Consider the following 23,127-nt stretch of genomic DNA (forward strand, 5'->3'; position numbering starts at 1 on the left):
CCAACACCTTGAGGGGAGCGTATGTAGGGAGTTAGTTGACATTTAAAGCTTTCAATATAGGCACTTAGACGGGTGCCTTTAATCATGCAGCCTCCTGAGTGTTTGTAATTTGTCTCTGTCATCCATTACAATGCATGGCTGAGTTTCCAACAGAGAAGTGATGTTACTCACAATAGCCTTAGATGCAAGCCATTAATAACGTTGGGATTTAGTGACTGAAAGATGTTCTCAGTGCTGGGCTATGACTGGCAAGCTTTTCTCAAAGCATACAACGTATACTGCATTGTTCCTTTGTTATTTTGTCAATCCCTTGAAATCCAGTTTAACTTAATACAAGGTCAAAAGTGATGAACTCCAATACCTTCATTATTCTGCCAAGCTCTTACCTTAATGGTGAGCATGACGTGGGTGTGACTCTTCAGGACTTCCACAGCATTGCTATGTGTGATGTCTTCGAAGCTCACTCCATTGGCTGCCAGAATCTGATCTCCCATTTTAATGCCATTTTGCTCTGCCAAGCCACCCGGGTCCAACCTCATCATCAAAACAAACGAGTTAACAATTACGGCTTTACTGTGAAAAGTCATAAAATCAGTATAAGGTATAAACTGCTGGTTATTTCCCTGTGGTCCATACTTTGAGACGTAGATGCCCAGCCCAAACTCCTTGCCCCCACGGATGTTGAAACCCAGGCAATAGTCATCTGAGGTGGTGTAGAGGTGCACTATCCTGCGCAAAGCCCCGTCTGAGCTTGCCTCCGAGGGGGTGCGACCACTCTCCTCCACCACCATCCTCCGGTGGATCAGATCCACCCTACAGACAAGTACATGATCACATAAATGCTGGCTACACACATATTCAGCTACAGTTTCACAACCCATTGAAATCAACCTGATTATTAATTCAGACACACATGTACACATGCTTATACACTCAAAGACCTTCACAATAGTGCACACGCAAACATGATCATGGACACGCTCTAAAACATCTTCCCACTAGACTACCAATTAATGAAATGGCATGTTAAGACCACTGGGGTAACTCTACCACCACTGCATAGTGAAAGAGTAGCTGGAAGAAAAGATAACGAGGAAAAGCCAGGAGTCAGTGGGTTTCCACCCTGCTGGGCATGAAAGAGAGAGGACAGCAGCAGCCTGTCACTGTCTTATGTTTATCTTTTTCATTCAGGTGCCTTAATTAAACACTATCATTCTGAATCAACTCTGCCCACAAACAATGAAAATAATTATTCTGGATATGGATATGCTGTGTCCTTCAACGCCCACTGAGTTGTTTGCTCAGTAGCGCGATGAGTAACAGTCGTGTGTATGAGTCGAGTTAATCATTTTACAATGTACATGCTTCAAAATAAACATGAGATAAAGGTTCTTCAAAGCAATGCCATCAAAGAGCTATTTTAATTTTTCCAAAGAACCTTTTCAGAATGTTTCAATTGATGTTTTCATATAGAAAGCGTTTTGTAAATAAGATGTGCTAGTGTGAACCTTTGAACTTTCTACATACTGTAACAGTACAGACAACTACACCAGTTTTGTTTATTACCATGTGGTCTTCTCTTTGGAATAGCGGATGCCAGGCACTTTCCCCACACGTCTGACCACCATGCGCAGGCGGTTGTTCCCTGTTAGGACCTTTACAGCACTGCTCATTGTGATGCTCTCCAGACTGATCCCATTCACCTCCACCAGTTTGTCTCCAACACACAACCCTGCACACTCTGTAATACACATACACAACATTACAGAACCATTCTACAATAAAGAACAGGCAGATAAATGTTGCTGAACTATGCTGGAGACTGAATTCAGCAGAAGACATTTCAGTTCTGGATAAGAGTGTCATTCCCACTTACAGGTGCCCTAGAATGGAAACCTGTATCTACCTTGGTATAGTTGAATTATGAGAGTTTGGTACATGGAAGTGAAATACTGAGAACCTCACCGCATTAATTTCAAAATCCCACAACTGTAATGTAAAAAAAAATTACATACTCCCAGTCCAGCCCTAAAGTTGACGTCATAAAGAGAGAATATGGTTTTGTTGATACTTTTAGTCAGTTTTCTGAGACATGCAGCACATCACTGCCAGACTCTAGTTGAAGGGAAATGTGTTGCTATTCCTAGGCAAAACAAAAGGCATGTAAAATGGCATTGGAGCTTTTTTGCCCTTCCTAAAGTCACATATTTACCATCTCTACATCAAAAACATCTTAAAATACAGTCTACTTTTACATTTAGTCTATTGAACCTTTACACCTTTTTAATCGGTTCACTTTACACCTTTTAATCAAAGACTAAATAACAATGAATTTCTTAAGGTGTCTGAAATCCTCCTCTTTGTAATACAAGGCAGTTCATATACCTGCAGAGCTGTTGTCCTCCACCTTGCTGACAAAGATGCCAAGGCCATGCTCAGAGCCTCCACGCACACTGAAGCCCAGCTTGCCGTCCTCACTCTTGTCCACAGTGATTGTGTGGATGTCTTCACAGTCATCTCCACCTGCAGACCCACAGTACCAAACACAAACACTGCTGAGTTTCTCTTACTGAGCACCTTGGTTTATATTCATTTAGACTTTGTTAGATGTTTGTTAAAAGTAAAATGCATTTATAGGTCTTATTTATGATAAATTACATTCTTTTTTTGCATTTTAACAGATACAGATAGATAAACTCACCATCCACAGGTGCGTTGATGAGGATCACTCTACCCATCGGGGAGGAAGATCTGACTCCTTTCTGGCGCTGCTGCTTCTTGTGCAGGTACCTCGGCAAAGTGGAGGTCCCGGACCCACTTGGATGGGTGCTGGAATGGGCCCCATTCGTCATCTCTCTACGCACCTCATCGGACGAATGAGCCATGACAAGATGCGGTACCTACTCTGAACCCTCATTCAGGGTTGGGGGTACAACAAGGAAACTACAGCGGCTCAACTGGAGGACTGATAAGCCAGTGCTAATGTCAGTCACATGAACAAGAATAAAGTCTTTTCCAGTGGCACAGGAAAACGGGATTGTAACAGGTCCAGCATTGCTTGTTTTGAATGTGCAGTGTCTATTCAAGGAGATGTCTGAATACTTATATCCACATGGTAAAACAGTACAAAAACATCTGAACCAAGCAGACTTTCTGGACTAGTTGGAAAGTAGGCCAAGTAGGTTTTCTTCTTATTTGTGCTATGGAAGGAAGGTGGTTCTTTTCTTGTGCGGCTTCTGGCCTTTCTGTCCAGAGGAATCCCTCCCACTGGCTAGACAAGGGCCTGGGGCTGAAGTGGCCCTTTGCTGTTCGCTAAGACTGAAGCTATCACTTGTCCACCTCTTCGAAGCCATGTTGTGTTTCCTTCACCCAGCGATAAACAAAGACAGTAAAGAAAGGGCGATCTAAGAAGAACAGGGTCGCATGAACAATGACTATGATTTCCCATGGGAGGTAAAGTGATATGAGAGATTAAAACATTCTGGAAGGAGAACGGCCCGGAGCATGTATTTCACAGTACAGACTTTAACTAGAACCATGGTATAACTGCCGGGCATTATAAACTCAATGGTGTCATTAATGACTAGGCATTTAACCTGCAGAGTAACATCCACTTAAAACGTGTGATGTGATCGTCAGCACCATGGACAGCGCTCGGCCCACAGCCTGCGTTGACAAGCCAGAACCTCTGACGATCTCCCTTCTGGAGTCTTCCACTGGACCAACACGTCGGACAAACGTTTCAGTCCAAACACAACAGAGCCGCAACCTTGCATCAGCTTTGTCTGTGGGAGAAACAAGTCCAGTCCTGCAAACCAGATGTCAAAAAAAGCGTTGTCACTGCGAATGAAGACACGCCGAGCTTTGAAGCCACAGGTGGGACATTCCCACACCTAAAAAAGTGTTCAACACGTGTCTGTAAACGTCTACAGGTTATTTGAGCGTATATTAGTTGAAGTTAAACGCAAAAACGCAGCTCGGACCAAGTAAGGTGGACGGTGTTTACCTGTGTCCATGTTGCGCTGAATGACCTCACCTGAGTCGAAGGCTGTATTAGTCTTCCTCCAGCCCGCCCCTCAGGCAACACGATTGGATTACCTGGAGAGGCTTAGCGCTGACACTTCAGCCCTATTTGATCGAGAGAGTGGCAATCGGCTCGCATAGCATAAGAGTATTAAACAAGCATGCTTCTTGTGGAGCCCACTTATCTAACTAAATCACATGCTCAGATGCTTAGACCTCTGAGAAGCATTTAGACAAACACACTTACTCGCAGATCTTCCTTTGTAGATCGATTTATGTCTTGGGGGGGTTGTCTTCAAGGGGCTCTTTACTAAAGACAGCATTAACCCATTGAGTTGCTGTTTCTGAATCGTGGTCAGTAAATTCAGAGGTGTGGGCCCCTTCACAACGACGCTTCTCAGTGGTTCTGGGTTAAACGCAGAACCGTTCATTGCCGTGATAAATGATTCGTCTCTGTGATGAAAAATCTTTTTTTAATGAAAACCGTAGCTAAATATATACACAGTGCCAAAAAGGGTCCCACTGCTGCATTGCCATGTTCTGTCTCTACAGACTCAGTGCGTGGGTTTTTGTAGAGCTCTACTGCCACCTAGTGCTCATCCATATATATAGCTATATGTATATATAATGTCCAAATGTTTGTGGACACCCCTTCTAATGAATGCTTTCAGCTACCTTCAGTTGCCCCCATTGCTGACACAGATGCACTCACAGCTTGTCTAGTCCCTGTAGAGACGTACTGCCAATAGAATGAACATGAACCCATTGCCACCGTGTCTAATGCCGGGCGTGGTCTAGAGGGGTATAAAGCCCCCCAGCACTGATCTTTGGAGCAGTTGAACTGTGTTCTCTGGTGCTCAGTGATGATGCTCAATCCAATACTTTACAATACTTTACTTTACTTTACATCCAATACAATCCTCATAGCAATGCGCCATATTCCAGTAGAAAGCCTTCCCTGAACAGTAGAGACAGTTGCTCCAACAAAAGCAGGACAGACTTTTTAATACCCTTGATTTCTGAAGAAACAATGTATGAGCATGTGTCCCAATACTTTTGTCCATATAATGTAAGTAGCGAGCATTCTCGTGCACAGCAGTGTAGATGTGTGTGAGGTGCGTCTAATGTTAGCAGCAGGTAAAGCACCAATGGTGAGAGGTCTGCCTCTCCACGCCCTATTTGTTCCTCCAATGAACCTGCGCTTCCTCCAAACCGCCTTTTCGCTCAAACGCCTTCATTCCCTGCGTAAAACCACAGCAATTCGCGTTTCGTGCCACTTTCCAAGCCTGACGGTTTTCAAGCTAGATAGACCGAACGCTTGAGGAGGTCAGTCAGTCTCCAGCTGTCCCGAGGTGTAGTCCCTGGTTTTAGACTTTGCTAAAGGTATGTTTGTGTGCTTGGTGACTCGAGCAAACGATTTCTGTTGAACTTACCGAGTCCGTTAAATGCTGTTGGGTTTAGATGCCATTACTAGTAGCTACGTTAGCTAGCTACACTAATGCTACCTAGCTAGCTCTGTTTGCTAACTGGCTAGTACAGTAGAGATGTTATTTGATAGCTAGCTTATAGCTAGCTGACTCGGCTAGCAAGCTAACTCTAAAAACATTGATTATTAATATGGATTCAAATGGTTACAGCAGCTCAGTCGTTAACCCCGATGTCCTTTAGCTAGATAACGTTAGCTGGCTATTTAGCTAACACCACTAAGTCAGCTTAGTTATACGATAGCTTAGCCTTGGTGAGCTAACGTTAGCTAGCTAGCTGGTTACAGCAGGAAGGCGTTATGAAGGTGTTGTTCGGGAGCTAACGGTTCGCCTCATGTTAACCTGGAGGGAGAGCTAATGCTAACAAGGGTGGCAAGCTAACTGACGTTAGCGAGTCATAAAGCTGTCTCCTGTAGTGTTAGCTAGCTATAGGTACCGGGTGGCAAATCCAGGTCCAGAAAGTAAAAATCCGCGCCAGGAGTTTTGCTGACTGTCCGTACAGACAGCTGCAGCAGAGCCGCCCTGGCAGTCGGAACAAAACCGTGGCGCGGATTTCCACTCTCTGGATTTTCCACCTTCAGTCGTATCGAGGTTGTGAAGGTTAGCTAGATAACGTTAATGATTCACAGCCTAGCTAGCTGTTGATTTGGGCATTTACATCTGAGGCTGTGGCACATTTGAAAGCGATCTGTGTGCACGAATCACGAGTGTGTTTTGCCGTTCATGTTCATCCCCTGCCGCACATAAATTTGTGTAGTCGTAAGATGTTTTCGCCATCTTACTTCATCCAGCCGGGCTGGTCACATTTCATTTGTGAAAGATATTTTATGCTTGAGTAAAGTTAATTTACTATATTAACAATATATATATTGTTGTACCTTAATACTTTAGGGTCACTGTAACCATCTCATACCTGTGTGCAGTACAGTCTAGCTGAACGAGTGTTTGGTCGGTGTAGGACAGGTCTTTACTCACAGGCGTTTATTTATTGGTCTTAATTTCAAACCATTTTTTAATAATAGCAAAATAGCTGTGCCCAAATCTTTATAATTAGTGCATCTGACAATGTAAATGACAATGACATTTTATCATTGTCATTTTATCATCCCACAATAAGCTTTTCTAAGGACGTCGTGAATCAGCAGTACTTCTTGACACTGACCCACACTGTTTATCCACAGTGTAACACTGAATATAAAACTTTATTGTATTCTTAGTTTCATATAGACATGTTGTCTGTTCCAACTAATCAAACCTATGTGTAAGAAAAAAAAAGTTTTCCGTTATGGAGACGAACCCTTTAACCAAGCGGCTCTTCTTTCAGTTGGCATTGTTCTGTATAAAACATGGCCTTTAGTAAAGAACCCAGGAATAACCCCATAATTAAAGGCTGTAGGAAAAAGTTTTAAAATAGTTTTGCCATATTGCCCACCTTTACGTGTGACTGGCTATATGACAGAAAAAGAGAAATGATGTTCACTACGATGAAAACCTTAACAAAGAATGATTTGTGATGGGATTAAAAAGGCGTCAGGCAGTTTCGCTTATCTGCAATGTTTTTACAGCATGATTTGCACAAGACTGTACTCTGCTGAGGAAACTCAAAACTATTTCCACACAGATGACTTGTGCTTGTTTTATTATTATTTTTTAAAAATATATAAAATTGCACACAGATATTTCCTATCCTGTATCGATATTTGCAATATGCAATTATCCAGTTCTACCTCTAGCTTGAGTCATGCTTAGGCCTTTCACAATAATATATATTTTATCATTTTTATTTTTGGATAAATTATTCCAGAAATAATTGCAATGAGTGAAATTAGTCATTTTTTTTAAGATCACCTCAAGTCACTGATAAAATGAAACGTTTATAATAATGCGATTACACCATTAAAAAAACAAAAACAAACAATGAACATTTATTATTAAGAATATTCAGATGTTGGAATACAAAAATATTTAAATAACCTACATCTAGAAATTAAAACCCCTCATATACCGGCTAACTCATGTTAATGGGTTCTCCTGGCTAAGTAAACACAGTGTGTAATTTCAAGGTCAGCAAAAAAGATTGAATTTATGTCCATATATCGTATGACAGTGTAGTTATTGTGTCATGATCATAAATAACAAATAAATACTTTTGTTCACCATAAGCAGAGTAAGAATAATTCAGACACTCATGTTTTACTCTCTCTGTAACTTCACAGAATGAAAACAATCAGAGGCTTACTGTTCAGAAGATTAACACTGGGGGGAGGTGCTCTGGGATCATAGGCTATCTGAAAATGGACTTGGTTTTTATGAATGCTTTGCCTGTGCCTCTATGTATGACTGTAGTGTATTTGGAAAACATGATGATAAGAAGTTGTCTGTTCTGTTCTGTACTCATTTTTGATATAAAGGTAGAAGAGGATGTCTGGAGATTTGCCGCTGAACATCAACATTCAGGAGCCGCGATGGGATCAGAGTACGTTTATGGGCAGAGCCCAGCACTTCTTTACGGTGACTGACCCAAGAAACGTGCTGCTGTCAAGTAAAGTTCTGGAGGATGCCAAAGTCATTGTGGAGAGTTACAGGTCAGTGTGGAGCTACGAACTTCATCCATCCATCTAAACAGTTAACTTGTGACTGTAATGCATGTAATAGGACTATTAGGGTAGTAGCAATGACTGAATAGTTTCTGCCATATTCAGGTTCCCTTTGCAGATGCACTGGATTGAAAATTTTTTGTCTCTTGTCATTTTTTGTCTTTTGTCATTTGTCTCTTGAACAGATCATTGCACCTCCATTTCTCCTATGATATTTGTCCTTCCTTATAGTATTATGCAAGAAAGACTTCAACTGGTAATGGAGTAGCGTGTGCATGTGACTGCAGGCTTTAATGTTCCGTTAGTTTGTGTACAGTGAATAAAACAGACACGCATACAATGTGATTTGGAAACTAAACTGTATTTTTAAAGGCAGCTGGAATAAACAGCCCTATGTGGCATTTGTCTAACTTGTTAGTGTACCATGAAAGGAGCAGTCGGTGTGACACAGGCTACTGTTGAGGTGCTAAAATAGCTGACCTCTGTGTCCTTCTAAACAGGCAGGGTGTAGTGAAGCCAGGCCTGACAGAGGATCAATTATGGAGGGCCAAATACATCTACGACTCTGCCTTCCATCCAGACACGGGCGAGAAGATGCTGCTGGTTGGACGCATGTCTGCACAAGTGCCCATGAACATGACCATCACAGGCTGCATGCTCACGTTCTATAGGTAAGACCACCAAACTCAGCTCATCTGTGCTGATAAGCAACAGTCAGCTTTTGATTGTCTGTCAGTTGGGAGTGAGTTAAGTTTTAAAACACAGAACAGAACAAGAAGAGAGTGTATATCCTCCCAGTCCTGGCAGAAATATTTCAGCTCAGTTCAGTGAGTCATCCACAAATGAGTCACCATGGAAAAAACTCCTCATCTGAGTTTTGTCAGGGCTTCTTCTTTCTGCTTGAAATGTGTGTTCTGTGTTTTCTGATTTTACATATATAAGTATATAATCTTTAATATAAACATAATTAGGTAAATAGCAACATTTTAGTTTCTGCTGCTTTTTTCCGTTTTTATAAAAACTGTTTGGCCAATTTTTAAAATTACTGCATTTGTGTCTTCTTAAGATTATGGTGATCTAATAAACTATATCTCCTGAATGTCTGTAGGACAACTCCAGCAGTTGTGTTCTGGCAGTGGGTCAACCAGTCCTTCAACGCCATTGTCAACTACACAAACCGCAGTGGAGATGCACCAATCACTGTGAAGTATGGAGTCTCTCATTCTAGAATTTACATGTTCATTTGAAGTCTTTTTATCACGTCTGCCTGCCCCTCATTTCTTGCACAGTAATGCTACGCCTTAGTACAATAATCTCTCCTTGGCAACACATATCTGATCTAGCTGAATTTGGCAATAGCGCACAAAGAAGCTTATCTGTTACCTTATGCTATCTGTATTCTTTTATATGGTGGTGTGAGGTAAAGATAACCTGTAAGCCTATCCACACATCTGGCAGTCCAAAAGATTGTTATAACTTGACAAATGCTTTATCTCAATAAAACCAAAAACACAACTGAAGTCATTTCATTATAATTTAGATTATAATTTAGAAAAGTTAGAATTACCTTAGTTCCGAATTTTTTAGTTTAGCGTTACTTGAAGTGCGTCGGGGAGTATTATCCACATCAAAGTTGTTTGTTATTGTTATCGCATCAAGTGAAACTTAAATTGCTCAGTACAAGATCACCTTTCTTACTTTCATTATTTGACTGTTTGACTTTGAAAGCATGTAAGGATCCTGTTGTGTGTAGGTAATGCAGTTACACTTCCGCAACTAGAGATTAATGTTGTGTGTGTGTGTGTGTGTGTGTGCGTTCCTGCGTCCTTGTTCTGTATTTTACAGTCAGCTCGGAGCAGCCTACGTGAGTGCTACTACTGGAGCTGTAGTCACTGCTCTCGGCCTCAAGTCTCTAACCAAGGTGATTTTTACAAACCTAATTACAACCATATTATTTTGCCTCCGAATGGGACGCGCTAATTTTCCTTTTATTGAGGCCTTAAAATAAACTTTGTTGTTATCTGCTGGTTTACAGCACTACAATGTTTTACAGAAGTCTTATCAAATAATGTTGCTGTCCTATCTTTGTATGCTCTCAAATTATTATTATTATTATTATTATTTAAAATGATTTGCTATATATTTACCTCCACATATGATGTTATTAATGGTTCAATACTGTATTCAAAGTTTGAACTGTATTAGTCTGGTCCAGTGCATGCACAGCTGGAAACTTAAATTAAACACAGAAACTTAATTAAAATGGGCTGATCATTGCTGAGTTTCTCAGAATATTCAAGATCAGTCTGAAGTTGCAAATGGAAAGTGTGGACTGAAGGATAAATGTATTTCTTTTTTTGTGGTCAATGTTGAGCTGCTACTGTGTAAAAGTCTGCTGTAGTAAACACCATCATTTCATAGTTCAGTTGTGACTTAACTGACTTTCTCTGTCTCCAGCATCTGCCAGCTATTATTGGCCGATTTGTTCCATTCGCTGCAGTGGCAGCAGCTAACTGCATAAACATTCCCTTCATGAGACAAAGGTATGGGTTAGTCCATAAGCTGCCATGTTAGTTTAACAACCTTCAGCAAGTTTGCTCACTTGCTTTTTGTTTTACCTTCTTTCAGAGAACTGAAGTATGGTATTCCTGTCACTGATGAGGAGGGAAATCGTCTGGGAGAGTCTCCCAATGCTGCTCAGCAGGCCATTGCACAGGTGGTGGTGTCTCGAATCGGCATGGCAGTACCAGCCATGGGTAAGAGCATAAAATAATAGAATCCAAATGTTAATATTAGTATTTTAATTGAGATTTTAGTGCTGTAACAGTATACAGAAGTCCACACTTTGGTGTAAATGGAACCATGACTGGGTGGTAGATTTCCAGATGCTGAATAAGACAACTGCATACAGTCAGAAGTGTCATCAACTCTGTGGGATTGTCACATTCCTCATATATGCAGTATCTCATAATTATGGATGTGTTCTCTTTATTATGAGCCATACTGTGTCCCATTGTTTAAGTAATTATATTTTGCATTTAGGTTTTTTTGTTTTGTTTTCGGTTCTCTCTCCAAGTCCATACTCTTCTTTTTATGACCATTTGTTATTTTAAAGTCTCTGATTATAGCCTTAAATTCAAAAAAGTGTATTTAAACACAGTAAGTACCCCTACATGTATAAATACAGTAAATTATGTGAAGTGAATTACATTCACTGAAACCCCTTCTGTCCTTGCAGCTATTCCCCCAGTTATCATGAACAGCTTGGAGAAGAAAGCCTTCATGAAGGTAAAGTCACAAGCCCTGTCTATCTTACTGGTATTCCTGTGATCAGTACTGTGTTTATATAATGAAGATGAAAGCATTACAGATCTTTTTCTCTTACTCTCATTCTCTGTTTCCACAGCGCTTCCCTGTGCTTAATGCACCAGTACAGGTCGGACTTGTTGGATTATGGTAAGTTCCACTGATGATTTCTGTACTGTATACTGCACGATTGCATTGATCACAGATGAATAATGAGTCACATTGTGCGTCTCTTCGTCTCATAGCCTGGTGTTTGCCACACCACTGTGCTGTGCTCTGTTCCCACAAAAGAGGTAAGCACTAAACTCCTTTTTCTGATGTCTGTGAACTTGTTGGATTGTTGATACCCAATGCTGCTGCAACCATGATTATTTGTGTGTGTGTGTGTGTGTGTGTGTGTGTGTGTGTGTGTGTGTGTGTGTGTGTGTGTAGCTCTATGAAGGTGAGCAGTCTGGAGCCGGAGCTGCAGGAGAGTATACGACAGAGCAGTCCACACACCACCACCGTTTATTTCAACAAGGGCCTGTAGAGGGATCTTTCTCTCTCTGCCCTGTACTGTTGCACTCTGCTATAATGGATTTTAGTGGGCACAATTTGAAGGGTAAATACATATATATATTTTTTTGTTTGTTTATCTAAAATGTGTACATGTATCTACATTGCTTTGTCACTGCTACCTTTCCTGAAGATATTATGCAATCCTGTTTTATTATATCTGTACAGTAGATGGAGTGATTTGACAAATTTGAAGTGCTACTGTGGGGTTGATAGTGTTTTGAGGTTGAGGATGTATAATGCGCTATTGTCACTTATATATGATAGGTAATCTGTTTTGCTTATTTTCATGCAAGTTATCCCAAAAACACCTGAATTGTATTTATCATTATTTATTTATTTTTGCTTGTTGCAAGGACACTTGACCTGTGTGTGTTTCAACTAATCTGTATTGTAGTCCAAAATCTCTGGAGTTTCTTAGCCAAACATCTGTGCATAGTTCCGGTTTGATTTTTTTAGAGGACCATTTCAAAGCTGATGAGGAAAGTATAATTTATAGAACCAACTCCTAGGATTGTTTAAACCAGTATAAATGGCTTCATCTTGTACACTCCAATGAGTGCAATTAAAGTGCACTTAACCTGTTAGGAAGAACCATAGGAATTTAAACACTCGAGTGGGTTCAGGTTGTTTTTCTTTGTAAGCACACCCTAATCTAAACTTTAGGTGTCTTGCTGGTCCATCATTTCCCAACTACATATGAAGGCTGCATTTAGTCAGTGTCTGTATCTAAGCTCTAAGCCTTATGTGTGATCTAACAACTCGGAGTTAATTGGTGCATATGCACACTTTAACTGTTACATTGATTGTTGGGTGAAGAGTGTAGTGTTTGTGTGTGTGTATAGTGTTGCCAGTACCACTTAAAATGGTGGTATGGATAGTGAGTACTATGTTGTCTTGTTTCCTAAAAAATATAAGCCTTTGTGTCCTAAAGACAAATGACTCCTTACCTGGCAAAGAATGTGTCTGACAGCTATTGATGGAAATATTAAAGGTGCAATAAGTCCTTTATGATTTTGATTGTCTGACATCATACTGGCATAGATCCTATTGGCTCTATTGTTGGTGGAGCTGCTGTGGAAAAGTGAACAGCCAGCTAGGGGGTGGTAATTTTAATATCATTATATAGCACTAACTACTACCATGGTCATTCTATATATTTTTTTTTTTTGGGGGGGGGGGGGGGGGGGCCCTGGGAACCCTTGGAACCCTTATTGTACCTTTACACAGTGTGTATGTGTATGTGCTCATAGTTAAGCAGCAATGAATATATTAATTATTTATTTTCTCATTGGAAGGATGTTGTACCAAAAATATATGATCCTCCGTCTGTGTTCTAGCCTGTCCTGGAGGTTTATGAAATGCATCTCTTTTTGGATTTTCTGTTATAACTTGAGCAGACACGATCAAAACATTTTTTTTAAGAAGTATTGGCGTGAGGGGACACACTTCAGTTTCTGTAGTTGACTTTACCATTTCTGCAGTGTTTCGTTTTTCCTTACCACTTGAAACACACTGTAGATATGTAGCAGCAGAGGAGGACTGTATTTATAAAACATGATGCGACTCTTTATGCCCACAGAGAGGCAGCAGAAGTTCCTACTACCGCACAGTTACTTTCGTGCATACTCATGTCTTGGGCTGATGATGCACTACACACATTGACTTCCTTTAAGGCACCAGTTGTTCTGTATATTATGCAAACTTCGCTTTCTACAAATAAACAGAAGAGGCCGAATGGTTTAGATGAATGCACAGTCAGCATGTAGACCTCTGTAAGTGTGTTTGTGAAAAAGCACAAAAGCAGTTATTAGCTTAACTGCGTGTCATGGAATTGGGTTTGAAAATGCACAACAGTTAACTTGAGTGCAGTATTGCAGTTTCAACACTGACCGCTCGTGGTTTAGAGGTGTTAAGGACTCAAACAGATACAGCTTGGCCAAAAATGGCGCTACCATGGTACGTATAATTTCTAAGCATAACTTGGAGCAAAGAAAGGAAAGAGCAGCATTCCTAAGGCATATCTTTTAGTGGTAACCTGGTGTAATGAGAAAAATCTTATGTGGACTAGTAATATTTGCCTTGATTACATATCTGAGTTTAAACTGACAAATGAAGTGTTGCAAGATCAGCTACAACAGTTAAGTTTTCTTCCCTTTTTTTGTCTACTAGAAAATTTTGGGTCATCTTATGAAGAAGTTATTGCTTTGGTGCCATGTACCCTTATATTCTGTTCCATGTGTATCTGTGACCCAACTGAGTTGAGTTTTTCTTCTATTGTGTAAACAGTTTTCAAAGTTTCTCAATGTTCAGATTTATAAATCCTTTAACAGCACAGGTGCTCATTTCATGTTTTTTTTTCCTGCGTTTTGTATTCCATTCACTGTTGTCTTGTTCTGCATAAATACATAGACAGTACAATAAAGATTTTAAAATATGATTAATACTGAACTGTATACATGGTGTTTTTTGTCAGTGTTGAGGGGCACTGCAATTGCCTTTTAATGCACTTCAGATACTAAACATGATTAATATTTCTGTTCAGAGTTTTCTGATATTCATGGAGCAATAACTGTAGTATGTGAAGTTAGGTAGATAGCAACAGTAAACACATTTGGCAAATGCGACATTTAAAGCTAAATGACTGAACTTAAAGGTTCTCTGGAATAGAAAACTTACTGTGACCTCAAACACTTGGCCTGTCATGATAATTACAGTAATCATGTATCATACAAAATATGGACACGACTTGGATAATGCCCAATGAGTTTACTCAAGTGCATTTTTATTAGTTCTGGCCCATAACTGCATCCCAAATCATAGGCGCTTTAACTGGTGTCAGATGAGGTCGAGTCTGTGACAACATTTGCGGTGTTGTTTCTTAACAGTCTTGACTGATTTTATTTAGGCCCTCTAATCTGACATAGCTGTTTACATACCACGTACTAGTGAAAGCCATAAAGCTATGACACGGAATGGCTAGTTATGGGAATGTAAGGTTTAAGTAATGGGAATTGCTATGTGAACAAATGCAGTGCAATGAAGCATAAACCAGAGAAGCAAAGGAGTATCCGTGCTAGGCTAAAAGCTAACTCTAGCTAACCGACTTTTACCATCTTGTCAACATCGGTTCCTTCAAAAACAAATTGGACTGTTTCAGACTAGAGTTCACTAGGAACTAAAAAGCATTTAAAGGCTAAATGCAACAGCTACTATATGAGAATACAGAAGTAAGGCTAAAAGACTAAGCACCTAGCATTAGGTAGACCAAAGAAAGCATCACCGCGGGAATCCTGTTAAGCAACTTGGGTGATTAGATTAAAAACACTGTTCCAAAAGGCGAAGCACTTTCGTATAGATAAGAGCATCTACTATATGTCTACTAACACTAACCAGGTAAGACACCTGTGAACCGCTGCGGTGACGTAATCCAGTCAACTGAAGCAATGCTTTATTGTTTTTCCAGGTGCCCACCATAAAAGGAGAATGTAGCTACATGTAAATGGATCACATTTGAGTACCTCTATCAAATCAGTCAAATACTTACTATTTATACCCCAGATAACACTTAGCAAAAAAACGAATATATGCATTTTATTTTGGATTCGCTTTTCTTTCTGGCCAACATACAATATGTGTTCTTGATCTTCTAGATTATACAGTGACTTCCACAGTTCCCCCTAACTGGTTTTTTGGACAGGGAAAAATTGTACGCTGGAAGGGCTTTGAAATCTTTGTCTAGCTTTCCAATGCTTTGCTGGCACCAAGTTTCACTCATTAACATCTTAAATCAACAACACTTTATAATAATTTCTTTTAAAGGAGAAATCAGGTAGGAGGCAAAACTTTTCCCCAGCACTGTACAATTTTAAAAATGAAGCATAGACAGACAATAAATCAATCATTTAGACTGAATTAGTGAATACTGCTCATTTAAAAAAGTGACCGTCTGTTTTTCCCACTGAAATGGAAATTCAACAGAACTGAATTAATGATGCAACAAGACATAAATGCTCCTCACATCTTTCCTACAGTCTTAACACATTACTGGTATTTGTATTACAAATAAAAAGAAAACTCAGTACAACAGGTTTGTAGATTGCTTTTTATTGCCATCGGCAAACTCCAGCTGGTCCAGGGCCATTGGCTGTCCACTAACCAAGAACTGATAAGGAGGAAAGAATGTGTTATGCTTCAAATCTGCTCTCTCACTGAGGAGTTTTGAGTCAGACTATCATTAAAACACACACAGGCCGGAGCATCAGTCCAGCAGCAGAGAGCCAATGGTTTACCTGATTTAGCATATTGGGAATTGCACAATGCAACACAGCCATTTCTAAGTGCAAAAACAACAGTGTAGCAAACAGTACAATCTAGGTAGTACCTGACTGGCTATTATTAAACAGGAAAACACTGCGTGCCTCAGTCTCCAACATGCTATAGTACCTGCAGAACCTGAGCTTTTCTTTATATTCACATTAGTAAAGAAGAAAATGAGGTGTAATGTGTAAATACTTCTTCTATCGGTTCTAAATTGTCTTTCTATTTAAAAAAAAAAGATTTTTTTTTTCAACATTTATTACCATTTTGTTCCATCTTGGAAACTTGGTCTAGATCAATAAGCATACAAATCTAATTATTTCTCCACCACTATTTTCTTAGCTGCCTCCAAAACAGACCCAGTGTTGACTTTGTCACCAAACTGCTTCTCCCGGTGCTCTAAAAGAATTCCCTACAAACAGCAGAAAATAAAAACACTTATATGAAGAACATACATTGGAAGTAGTCATTTTTCAGAGTGAAAATAAATTGAAATTAATTATTTAATTGAGAATTACTTCTGCGGTCATCTCAGATCAAATATCATTTTATCATTTATTTTCCTCATCATACAGCTGCATTATTTAATCAATGTAACTTACCTGCTTGCCAGATCCTATGACAAATACCCCACCCAGGATGAAGCCCTCTCCATTCATGTTTCCCTGGTAACCTGACTTCCAAGCTCTAACGAAGTTCTGCCAGACCCCTAGACGAACGAAGCCAAGGCCACCCATCTTTCTCTGGTGTGGTCCATAGAAGGTTTGCTGTGAATAAATGTAAATAGTTGAGTGAGCACACAATTTCTTTATTTCCAGACCTACAAAGCATTTCTTCACGTGACAGCGTGGGATTCTTCCTCATACAGGATTCTGTAGAAATATTTAAAGCGTCAGGATTCCTAACCTTTTCATCCAGGAAAACATCCCCAGCGAAGTGGGGTCTGAAATCCTGAATCTCTGTACCAACGTCTTCTTTGACAACAGCATACAGAGGGACCCCAAGCTGGTCCAGCTGGGGCTTCAGAGAGGACAGCTCAGAGGCCTCCTGCAGAGACACAGCACCAGTCAATCAGCGACGAGAAAGTGTAAAGTGTATCTTCTCTGAGCGGAAATACAGGAGAGCGTGTCAAGATTACCTCTCTGCACAAAAATCATCCAGGCCGCCGTACAGCCATGATCACTGCCCCAGACGTCTCCCATAGAGTTCTAGCTTTAAATGTCTTCTCATCTGAACGGCAATTAAAATCAATATATCAGAAAACACTCATTTGATAATAAATAAGCACTCGTTAACGGAATTCCCTGTTACCTCCTAGAGTGGTTTTGAGGTCAGCATCCTCCAGATACTCTACAGTGGCGTGTTGAGGCCTGGTCAGAAATAAATCTGTGTTGGCAAGAATTATGCCTGCAATGGCAGCACCTACAGCCCCAAGCCCCAGGGACCACATGCCCATGGTGAATGTTTCCCCCTCCAAGGCTGGTAATGACTCTGCAGTGGGATGACAGAAAGAGAGGCTTACATAAATGTTTACACCAGTAGCCCCCAAAGTCTGTCCTAGTGAACCCATGCTCCAATGCACCTGATCCAGAATATCTGAACCAGTTAATTGGCTAAAGAGTTTAATAAAAGTGTGTGAATGAGGGAGAGAAAAAAAAAACATAGCGTGGGGTCATCAGGACTGACTTTGGGAATCGTTCAAAGGTTTGGAAACACTTCTCTTAAATAGCACTTTTATTTAATAGCAATAATTTATTTATTTATTTTTTATTTATTTTATTTATTAATTTTTACAGTTAGGTAATACACTTACAATTATTAAACAATGTACTTGGTGTTGCACCAACATTTGAATTTCTGTTGATGCTGATGCATATTAACTAACATTTATTAAATGTTAAAATTGGGAGTACCATGACCTTGTTTAGTAAATATAAATATCTATCAAATGTTGGCAGTATTTTCCAACCAATAATGATATGATTCTGCCTTATTTCTATTATTATACTTTTATTTCTAAAACATATTTCTCAAGATAATAAAATCTCAGAATCTTTCTAAAAATGGCCCAAAGCTGTGAAATTGTATAATTCGTAGCATCACAAAATTTTACACAAGTATCCTCCAACAAATTGTTATATTATTATTAAAAATGGTTAGGAAAACAGCGATCCCACACTTTTAAAGATACTTCAACAAATCTCAACTGGTGGAAATGGTTTCAACCCCTGTCACATCCTCTCACATACATCTGCAAATCCACACTATCAGCACTAGTGCCTAAATCAAACACATGTGGAGGAAGGACTGTAGGACAGGCAGTACCTTTTGATTCAGGGATGGTGAGCTGGCTTTTCGTGCCCCTCACAGTAGGTTGCTGATTTGTTGACAATGCACGAGTGATGTCCTTGCTGACACAAGCACAGGGCACTGGTGGTCTTAAGCATGGCTGGTATCGTAAGATGTCACGTGCCCCATATTTTGGTTGGACTAATGTGTGGTTTAAGTGAGTTTTCTTATCTTGGCCTGGACCTGCAGACCAGTGGAGCCCTCTGGGTGGGACCACTCTGGGCTGAACTGCATTACTGACATGAGAGATACAGCCACCTCTTCCAAAGGGCTGAGCTATTCGTTTGAGCTGGGCTTGTATAAAGGCCATCCACCCTGGGTTTAGCCACTTACTTTCAGTCAGGGAAAGCTGACTGAGGGGAAAGCACTGGAAAGGAAAGAAGAATGGCCCTTAGACACGAGGTTAACTATTCCACATATACTAGTGTAAACCTCTGAGGGAGGGGGGGGGGGGGGGGGCTCTGTGGACTTCATCTTTCTTATGAATAAAGAGGAATTACATTTTCCATGTAATTATTAAATTATAGTCATTAGAGGGTGCAATGAAATCAGAGTTTGAGCGGCTACAAATAAACAACACCGCGCTGCATCTAGCTAACGTTAGCCTGATGTGCACATTTCCCCTTTTCCTTCAGATTCACATTTTTTAATTAATAACACAGTTGTGCTTTTGCGTTTGTAGTTTTTACATGTTGTTTAGTTCATCTCTTTTTTTGTAGGAATGCAGGCGAAAATAGGGACAAGCCACCTGACTGGTTTAGCGACCTCTAACGTAGCACTACCTTTACGCAGCGTTACAGTGAGCACTTTCACAAGCCTCCGCACTAAACAGCAGCATAACGCAGAATAACGCAGAGGAGGCAAACGCACAGCCTACAGAGCCTGTCTTCTTCTCCTCAAGTACGTTTGTAAAACGTTTGCCTTGCCTCCTATCCTGCACTGCAGACAGTCAGCGCCCGGGCTAAGCTAGCGAGCAAAGTCCAGTTTAGACAGTGAAGAACCAGCTCAGACAGATCGCATTAAATTGTAGCTGAAAGCGAGAGAGAGAGAGAGAGAGAGAGAGACCCTTCATGATCCTCACCGAGACCACACGAAGGTACAGTGTAAAATACTCACAGTTCCGAGCGGCCGCAGAACGTGTCCCCTAATCTCCAGACAGTTATGTAAAGATACGCAGGAGCGACGTGTCGATTTCAGAAACATCGAGCACGGCCTGTCGAAGCCCAGGCGACGCTATCGCACGGATCTGCCCGTCAGAATCTGACCCCCCCTCCCAGCAAACTACAGACCGGCGCTGAAAGAGTTAGCTGTGTTTCCTCTAACAAACTGAAGACTGTCTGGGTTGACTGCTGGTGCAGAACACAGGTTTTCAGCTGTTGATCTGTCAAGATGAATAGCTGTTATTAGAGCTTTTTACAAACTGCACACAGCTCTCAACTGTAATTCTCATGTCCAGCACAACCCCTAAGGGCATCTCTGCCAAATGCCAGCTTTCTCATCAGTGCCTGTCGTTCTGAGATGTTCACATATTCTAAAAAGAAAGAATTCAACTGTGAACTAAATATCCTGAACAAGAACTGAAGTCCGGTGTGAGTTACACACCCATTTTATTATGATGACAAACCCTCACCAGAAGAAAGCACTGCACTGCAAATGCAGGAAGATGTTAGCTATGCATGTATTTTATTGATACCTTCAACAGGGGGAGTAGGATCTTGGCAATCCTTGGCAATTTTGACACCTGCCAAAACTATGATCCCCCCCAGATCCCCCTCACTACTTACCCAACCCCCCACCCCCACCCCCCAAAACACACCTCATCTCTGGAATAATAAGCCAGATAGACATCAAATTTATTGAGTTATTAATTATTCAAATCAATCTAGCAGCACACACCTGGCAGAAAACACCCTTCCGACACATGTTTAATAATGATCACTTGAAAAATTGGTGGGTTCAAACAAGGGATGTCATGTTCAGCATTGTTTAACACGTCTGGATGTAAATGTCAGAAATAGTGAGGATGGCCAGGTGGATTCCAGGTGGAACCTACGGACCCATGGACATTGAGTGGGTTTGTACATACTTAGTTGGGCTTCCCAAATGAGCCTGGTTGTTACAGCCCACCCTAGTCTCACATTGGTCTTATCTAGGCTCTGTATGCAGTGTACAGCTCAGATGGGGGCCATGTTTAACCCCTCCTGGTCCTATCACTTACCCTGGTGGGCATCCATATGGGGGTAAACATGAAACCTGAAGACAAAACTTCCCATACAGGGGCCTGCTGTTCCTATACTTTCAGCAGGGACGGCAACTGTTTAAACTGTTTAACTCTTAAAGATAAATACTGCTACCCTCAACATACATCTCCGCTATAGAACCAATAATGAAATGTGTAATTAAGACATGTCTTCAAATTATGTTTTATATATTATTTATGTTATACTGTTATAGGGAAGGATGTTGTACAAAATTCTTCTCTGTAGAAGTGCTACAATGCAATGAATTTGAAGGTAACATCTACACATCAAGACATGTTCATGTCATCAAAATGAATATGATGTGTATCAGGCTTGGTACTCCAGAGATAAGGGAGGGGGAGTAATTTTGTTTAAAACTGTCACTAACAAATATGTACGCCATTATGAGGTTTTGTCATCATAATGAAATGTGTGTGTAACTCACACTGATGAGATGCCCTTAGGGGTTGTGCTGGACATGAGAATTACAGTTGAGAGCTGTGTGCAGTTTGTAAAAAGCTCTAATAACAGCTATTCATCTTGACAGATCAACAGCTGAAAACCTGTGTTCTGCACCAGACAGTCTTCAGTTTGTTAGACGAAACACAACTAACACTTTCAGCGCCGTTCTGTAGTTTGCTGTGAAGGAAAAGTCAGAAACAACAGAAACCGTGAGCGGAATCCATTGCGCCCGTACTGCAGCGTGTCTAGTAAATAAGTTATATTTTTTCACTTCAATTCTGACCATTTAGTTTCATTTGACCAAATAGTAATTTAAAAACTCGAAGATTGTGTAGAACAGAGGTCACATGGTCATGTCCACTGCTATCTGCCATTATTGGATGAATGATGTAATATTTCAGATAACAAATATTAATAAAGACAATTGAAAATGATTGTTCAGCAACACAGTAGGTTCAGGAGATGTTTCTCTGTTAGTTTGTAGTACATTTTGCAAGGCATGAAAAAAATCAACCTACATTATCAGTTTCTTTGGTTTTACTATTTATAGGCAATGTGTCTGGGTAAATAAACATTTGCGTTGTAACAATGGACAACATATCCCATAAATTCCCCCAAAAATATTGCTATTTAAAGCATTTAATTGTAGAAATGACAACAAATAATGCAAAGAAATTACTATAATAATTATAAACAAGTTATTATTCAAATTTAAACAACACAGTACTAATATTTTAATTCAAAAATTACTGTGGTAAAAACATTCACTGTCAGTCACAGCTTTCTCCACTAGTCTTTCATGTTGCTGTTGGGTGACGCTATGCCATTCACAGGATGCAAATTCAGTTAACTCAGCTTTGTTTGATGAAATGTCTGGAATAAAATGGTTGCCGTACACATAGAGATGCAAATAAAAATAAAAAAAAAAAAGTGGTTTCTTCATTTTTTCCAGAGCTGTATGTCCACCATAGTGGACACTGTGCAAGTTAACTCGGAATGGTGTAATAAACAGAAAATACATTCAGTTAGCAGCAGTTCTGAACAGAATGGCACTGCCAGGAAAGTTTCAGTAACTCAGATAACCACTCTGTACAGTTTTGGGGAGCAGAAAAGCATCTTAAAATGAACATCATGTCACACCTTCAGGCAACAGAAGAACCCATCGATTTCCACTTCTGTCAGCCAAGAATAGAAAGCTGAGGCTGCAGTGGGCACAGGAGAAAACATAGCCTGCTCTAAAGAATCTCGATTCTTCAGGTCAGTGTCAGAATTTGGTGTCAACAACATAACTTCATGAACCCAACCTGCCTTGTTTCAACAGTCCAGGCTGGTGGAGGTGGTGTAATAGGGCACATTTTGGGCTCATTAATACCAATCATCGCTTGAATGCTAGAGCCATTTGAGTAATGGCTACTTCCAGCATGATAATGCACTGTCGCAAAGCAAACATCTCTAAAACTGGTTTCATGAAGATGACAATGCCTTCAGTGTTCTTCAGTGGCCTTTCCAGTCACTGGGTCTGAATTCAATAGAACACTCTTTGGAATGTGGTAGATCAGGAGCACTGCAACATGAACATGCTCCTGAAAAATCTGCATTAATTGTGTAATGCATTCTTGTCAACATAGACCAGAATGTCAAAGGATGGTCTTCAACATCAGGTGAAATCCATGCCACGAAGAACTGAGGCTGTTTTCTGTGCAAAAGTAGGCCCTGCTCAGTATAGTGTTTCTAATAAAGTGCTGGGTGAGTGTATGTTCTTTTTTTTTTACCAGTTTCCTTACAGGGTTT

The 23,127-nt window shown here is 40.3% G+C and overlaps 3 protein-coding genes across 4 annotated transcripts in view; 1 reads left to right on the forward strand and 2 right to left on the reverse strand.

The window, feature by feature from the left end:
• The window catches only part of pdzd7a (PDZ domain containing 7a), a 28,486-nt gene extending 25,601 nt beyond the window's left edge, over nucleotides 1-2,885 (reverse strand). The window contains exons 1-5 of the mRNA XM_072677867.1: nucleotides 2,702-2,885; nucleotides 2,386-2,523; nucleotides 1,567-1,741; nucleotides 637-813; nucleotides 387-534 (exon numbers count right to left, since the gene is read on the reverse strand). Of these exons, the coding sequence (XP_072533968.1) occupies nucleotides 387-534; nucleotides 637-813; nucleotides 1,567-1,741; nucleotides 2,386-2,523; nucleotides 2,702-2,885 (822 nt within the window). The remainder of the gene's footprint in view (nucleotides 1-386; nucleotides 535-636; nucleotides 814-1,566; nucleotides 1,742-2,385; nucleotides 2,524-2,701) is intronic.
• Nucleotides 2,886-5,267: 2,382 nt separating this feature from the next.
• sfxn3 (sideroflexin 3) lies at nucleotides 5,268-13,147 on the forward strand. Its single transcript, XM_072677861.1, has 11 exons — nucleotides 5,268-5,406; nucleotides 7,919-8,092; nucleotides 8,605-8,775; nucleotides 9,213-9,311; nucleotides 9,950-10,025; nucleotides 10,562-10,647; nucleotides 10,733-10,860; nucleotides 11,343-11,392; nucleotides 11,511-11,560; nucleotides 11,656-11,703; nucleotides 11,843-13,147. Exons 2-11 carry the CDS (start codon nucleotides 7,929-7,931, stop codon nucleotides 11,937-11,939), a joined length of 969 nt encoding a protein of 322 aa, XP_072533962.1. The 5' UTR covers nucleotides 5,268-5,406; nucleotides 7,919-7,928; the 3' UTR covers nucleotides 11,940-13,147.
• Nucleotides 13,148-16,056: 2,909 nt separating this feature from the next.
• On the reverse strand, nucleotides 16,057-19,876 carry selenou1a (selenoprotein U 1a). 2 transcript variants are annotated; one of them, XM_072676888.1, is made up of 7 exons: nucleotides 19,751-19,876; nucleotides 18,611-19,001; nucleotides 17,597-17,776; nucleotides 17,424-17,515; nucleotides 17,192-17,332; nucleotides 16,888-17,052; nucleotides 16,057-16,697 (listed from the first exon to the last, which is right to left on the reverse strand). In XM_072676888.1, the coding sequence occupies exons 1-7, from the start codon at nucleotides 19,835-19,837 to the stop codon at nucleotides 16,602-16,604; spliced, it is 1,152 nt and encodes a 383-aa protein (XP_072532989.1). In that variant the 5' UTR covers nucleotides 19,838-19,876; the 3' UTR covers nucleotides 16,057-16,601. The 2 variants fall into 2 exon arrangements, with proteins under 2 accessions (XP_072532989.1, XP_072532990.1); XM_072676889.1 differs by lacking the exon at nucleotides 18,611-19,001 and having other exon boundaries at nucleotides 19,751-19,834.
• Between the last annotated feature and the right edge of the window lie 3,251 nt (nucleotides 19,877-23,127).

Source organism: Salminus brasiliensis, chromosome 4 (genome assembly GCF_030463535.1).
Source record: "Salminus brasiliensis chromosome 4, fSalBra1.hap2, whole genome shotgun sequence".
Lineage (NCBI taxonomy): Eukaryota > Metazoa > Chordata > Actinopteri > Characiformes > Bryconidae > Salminus > Salminus brasiliensis.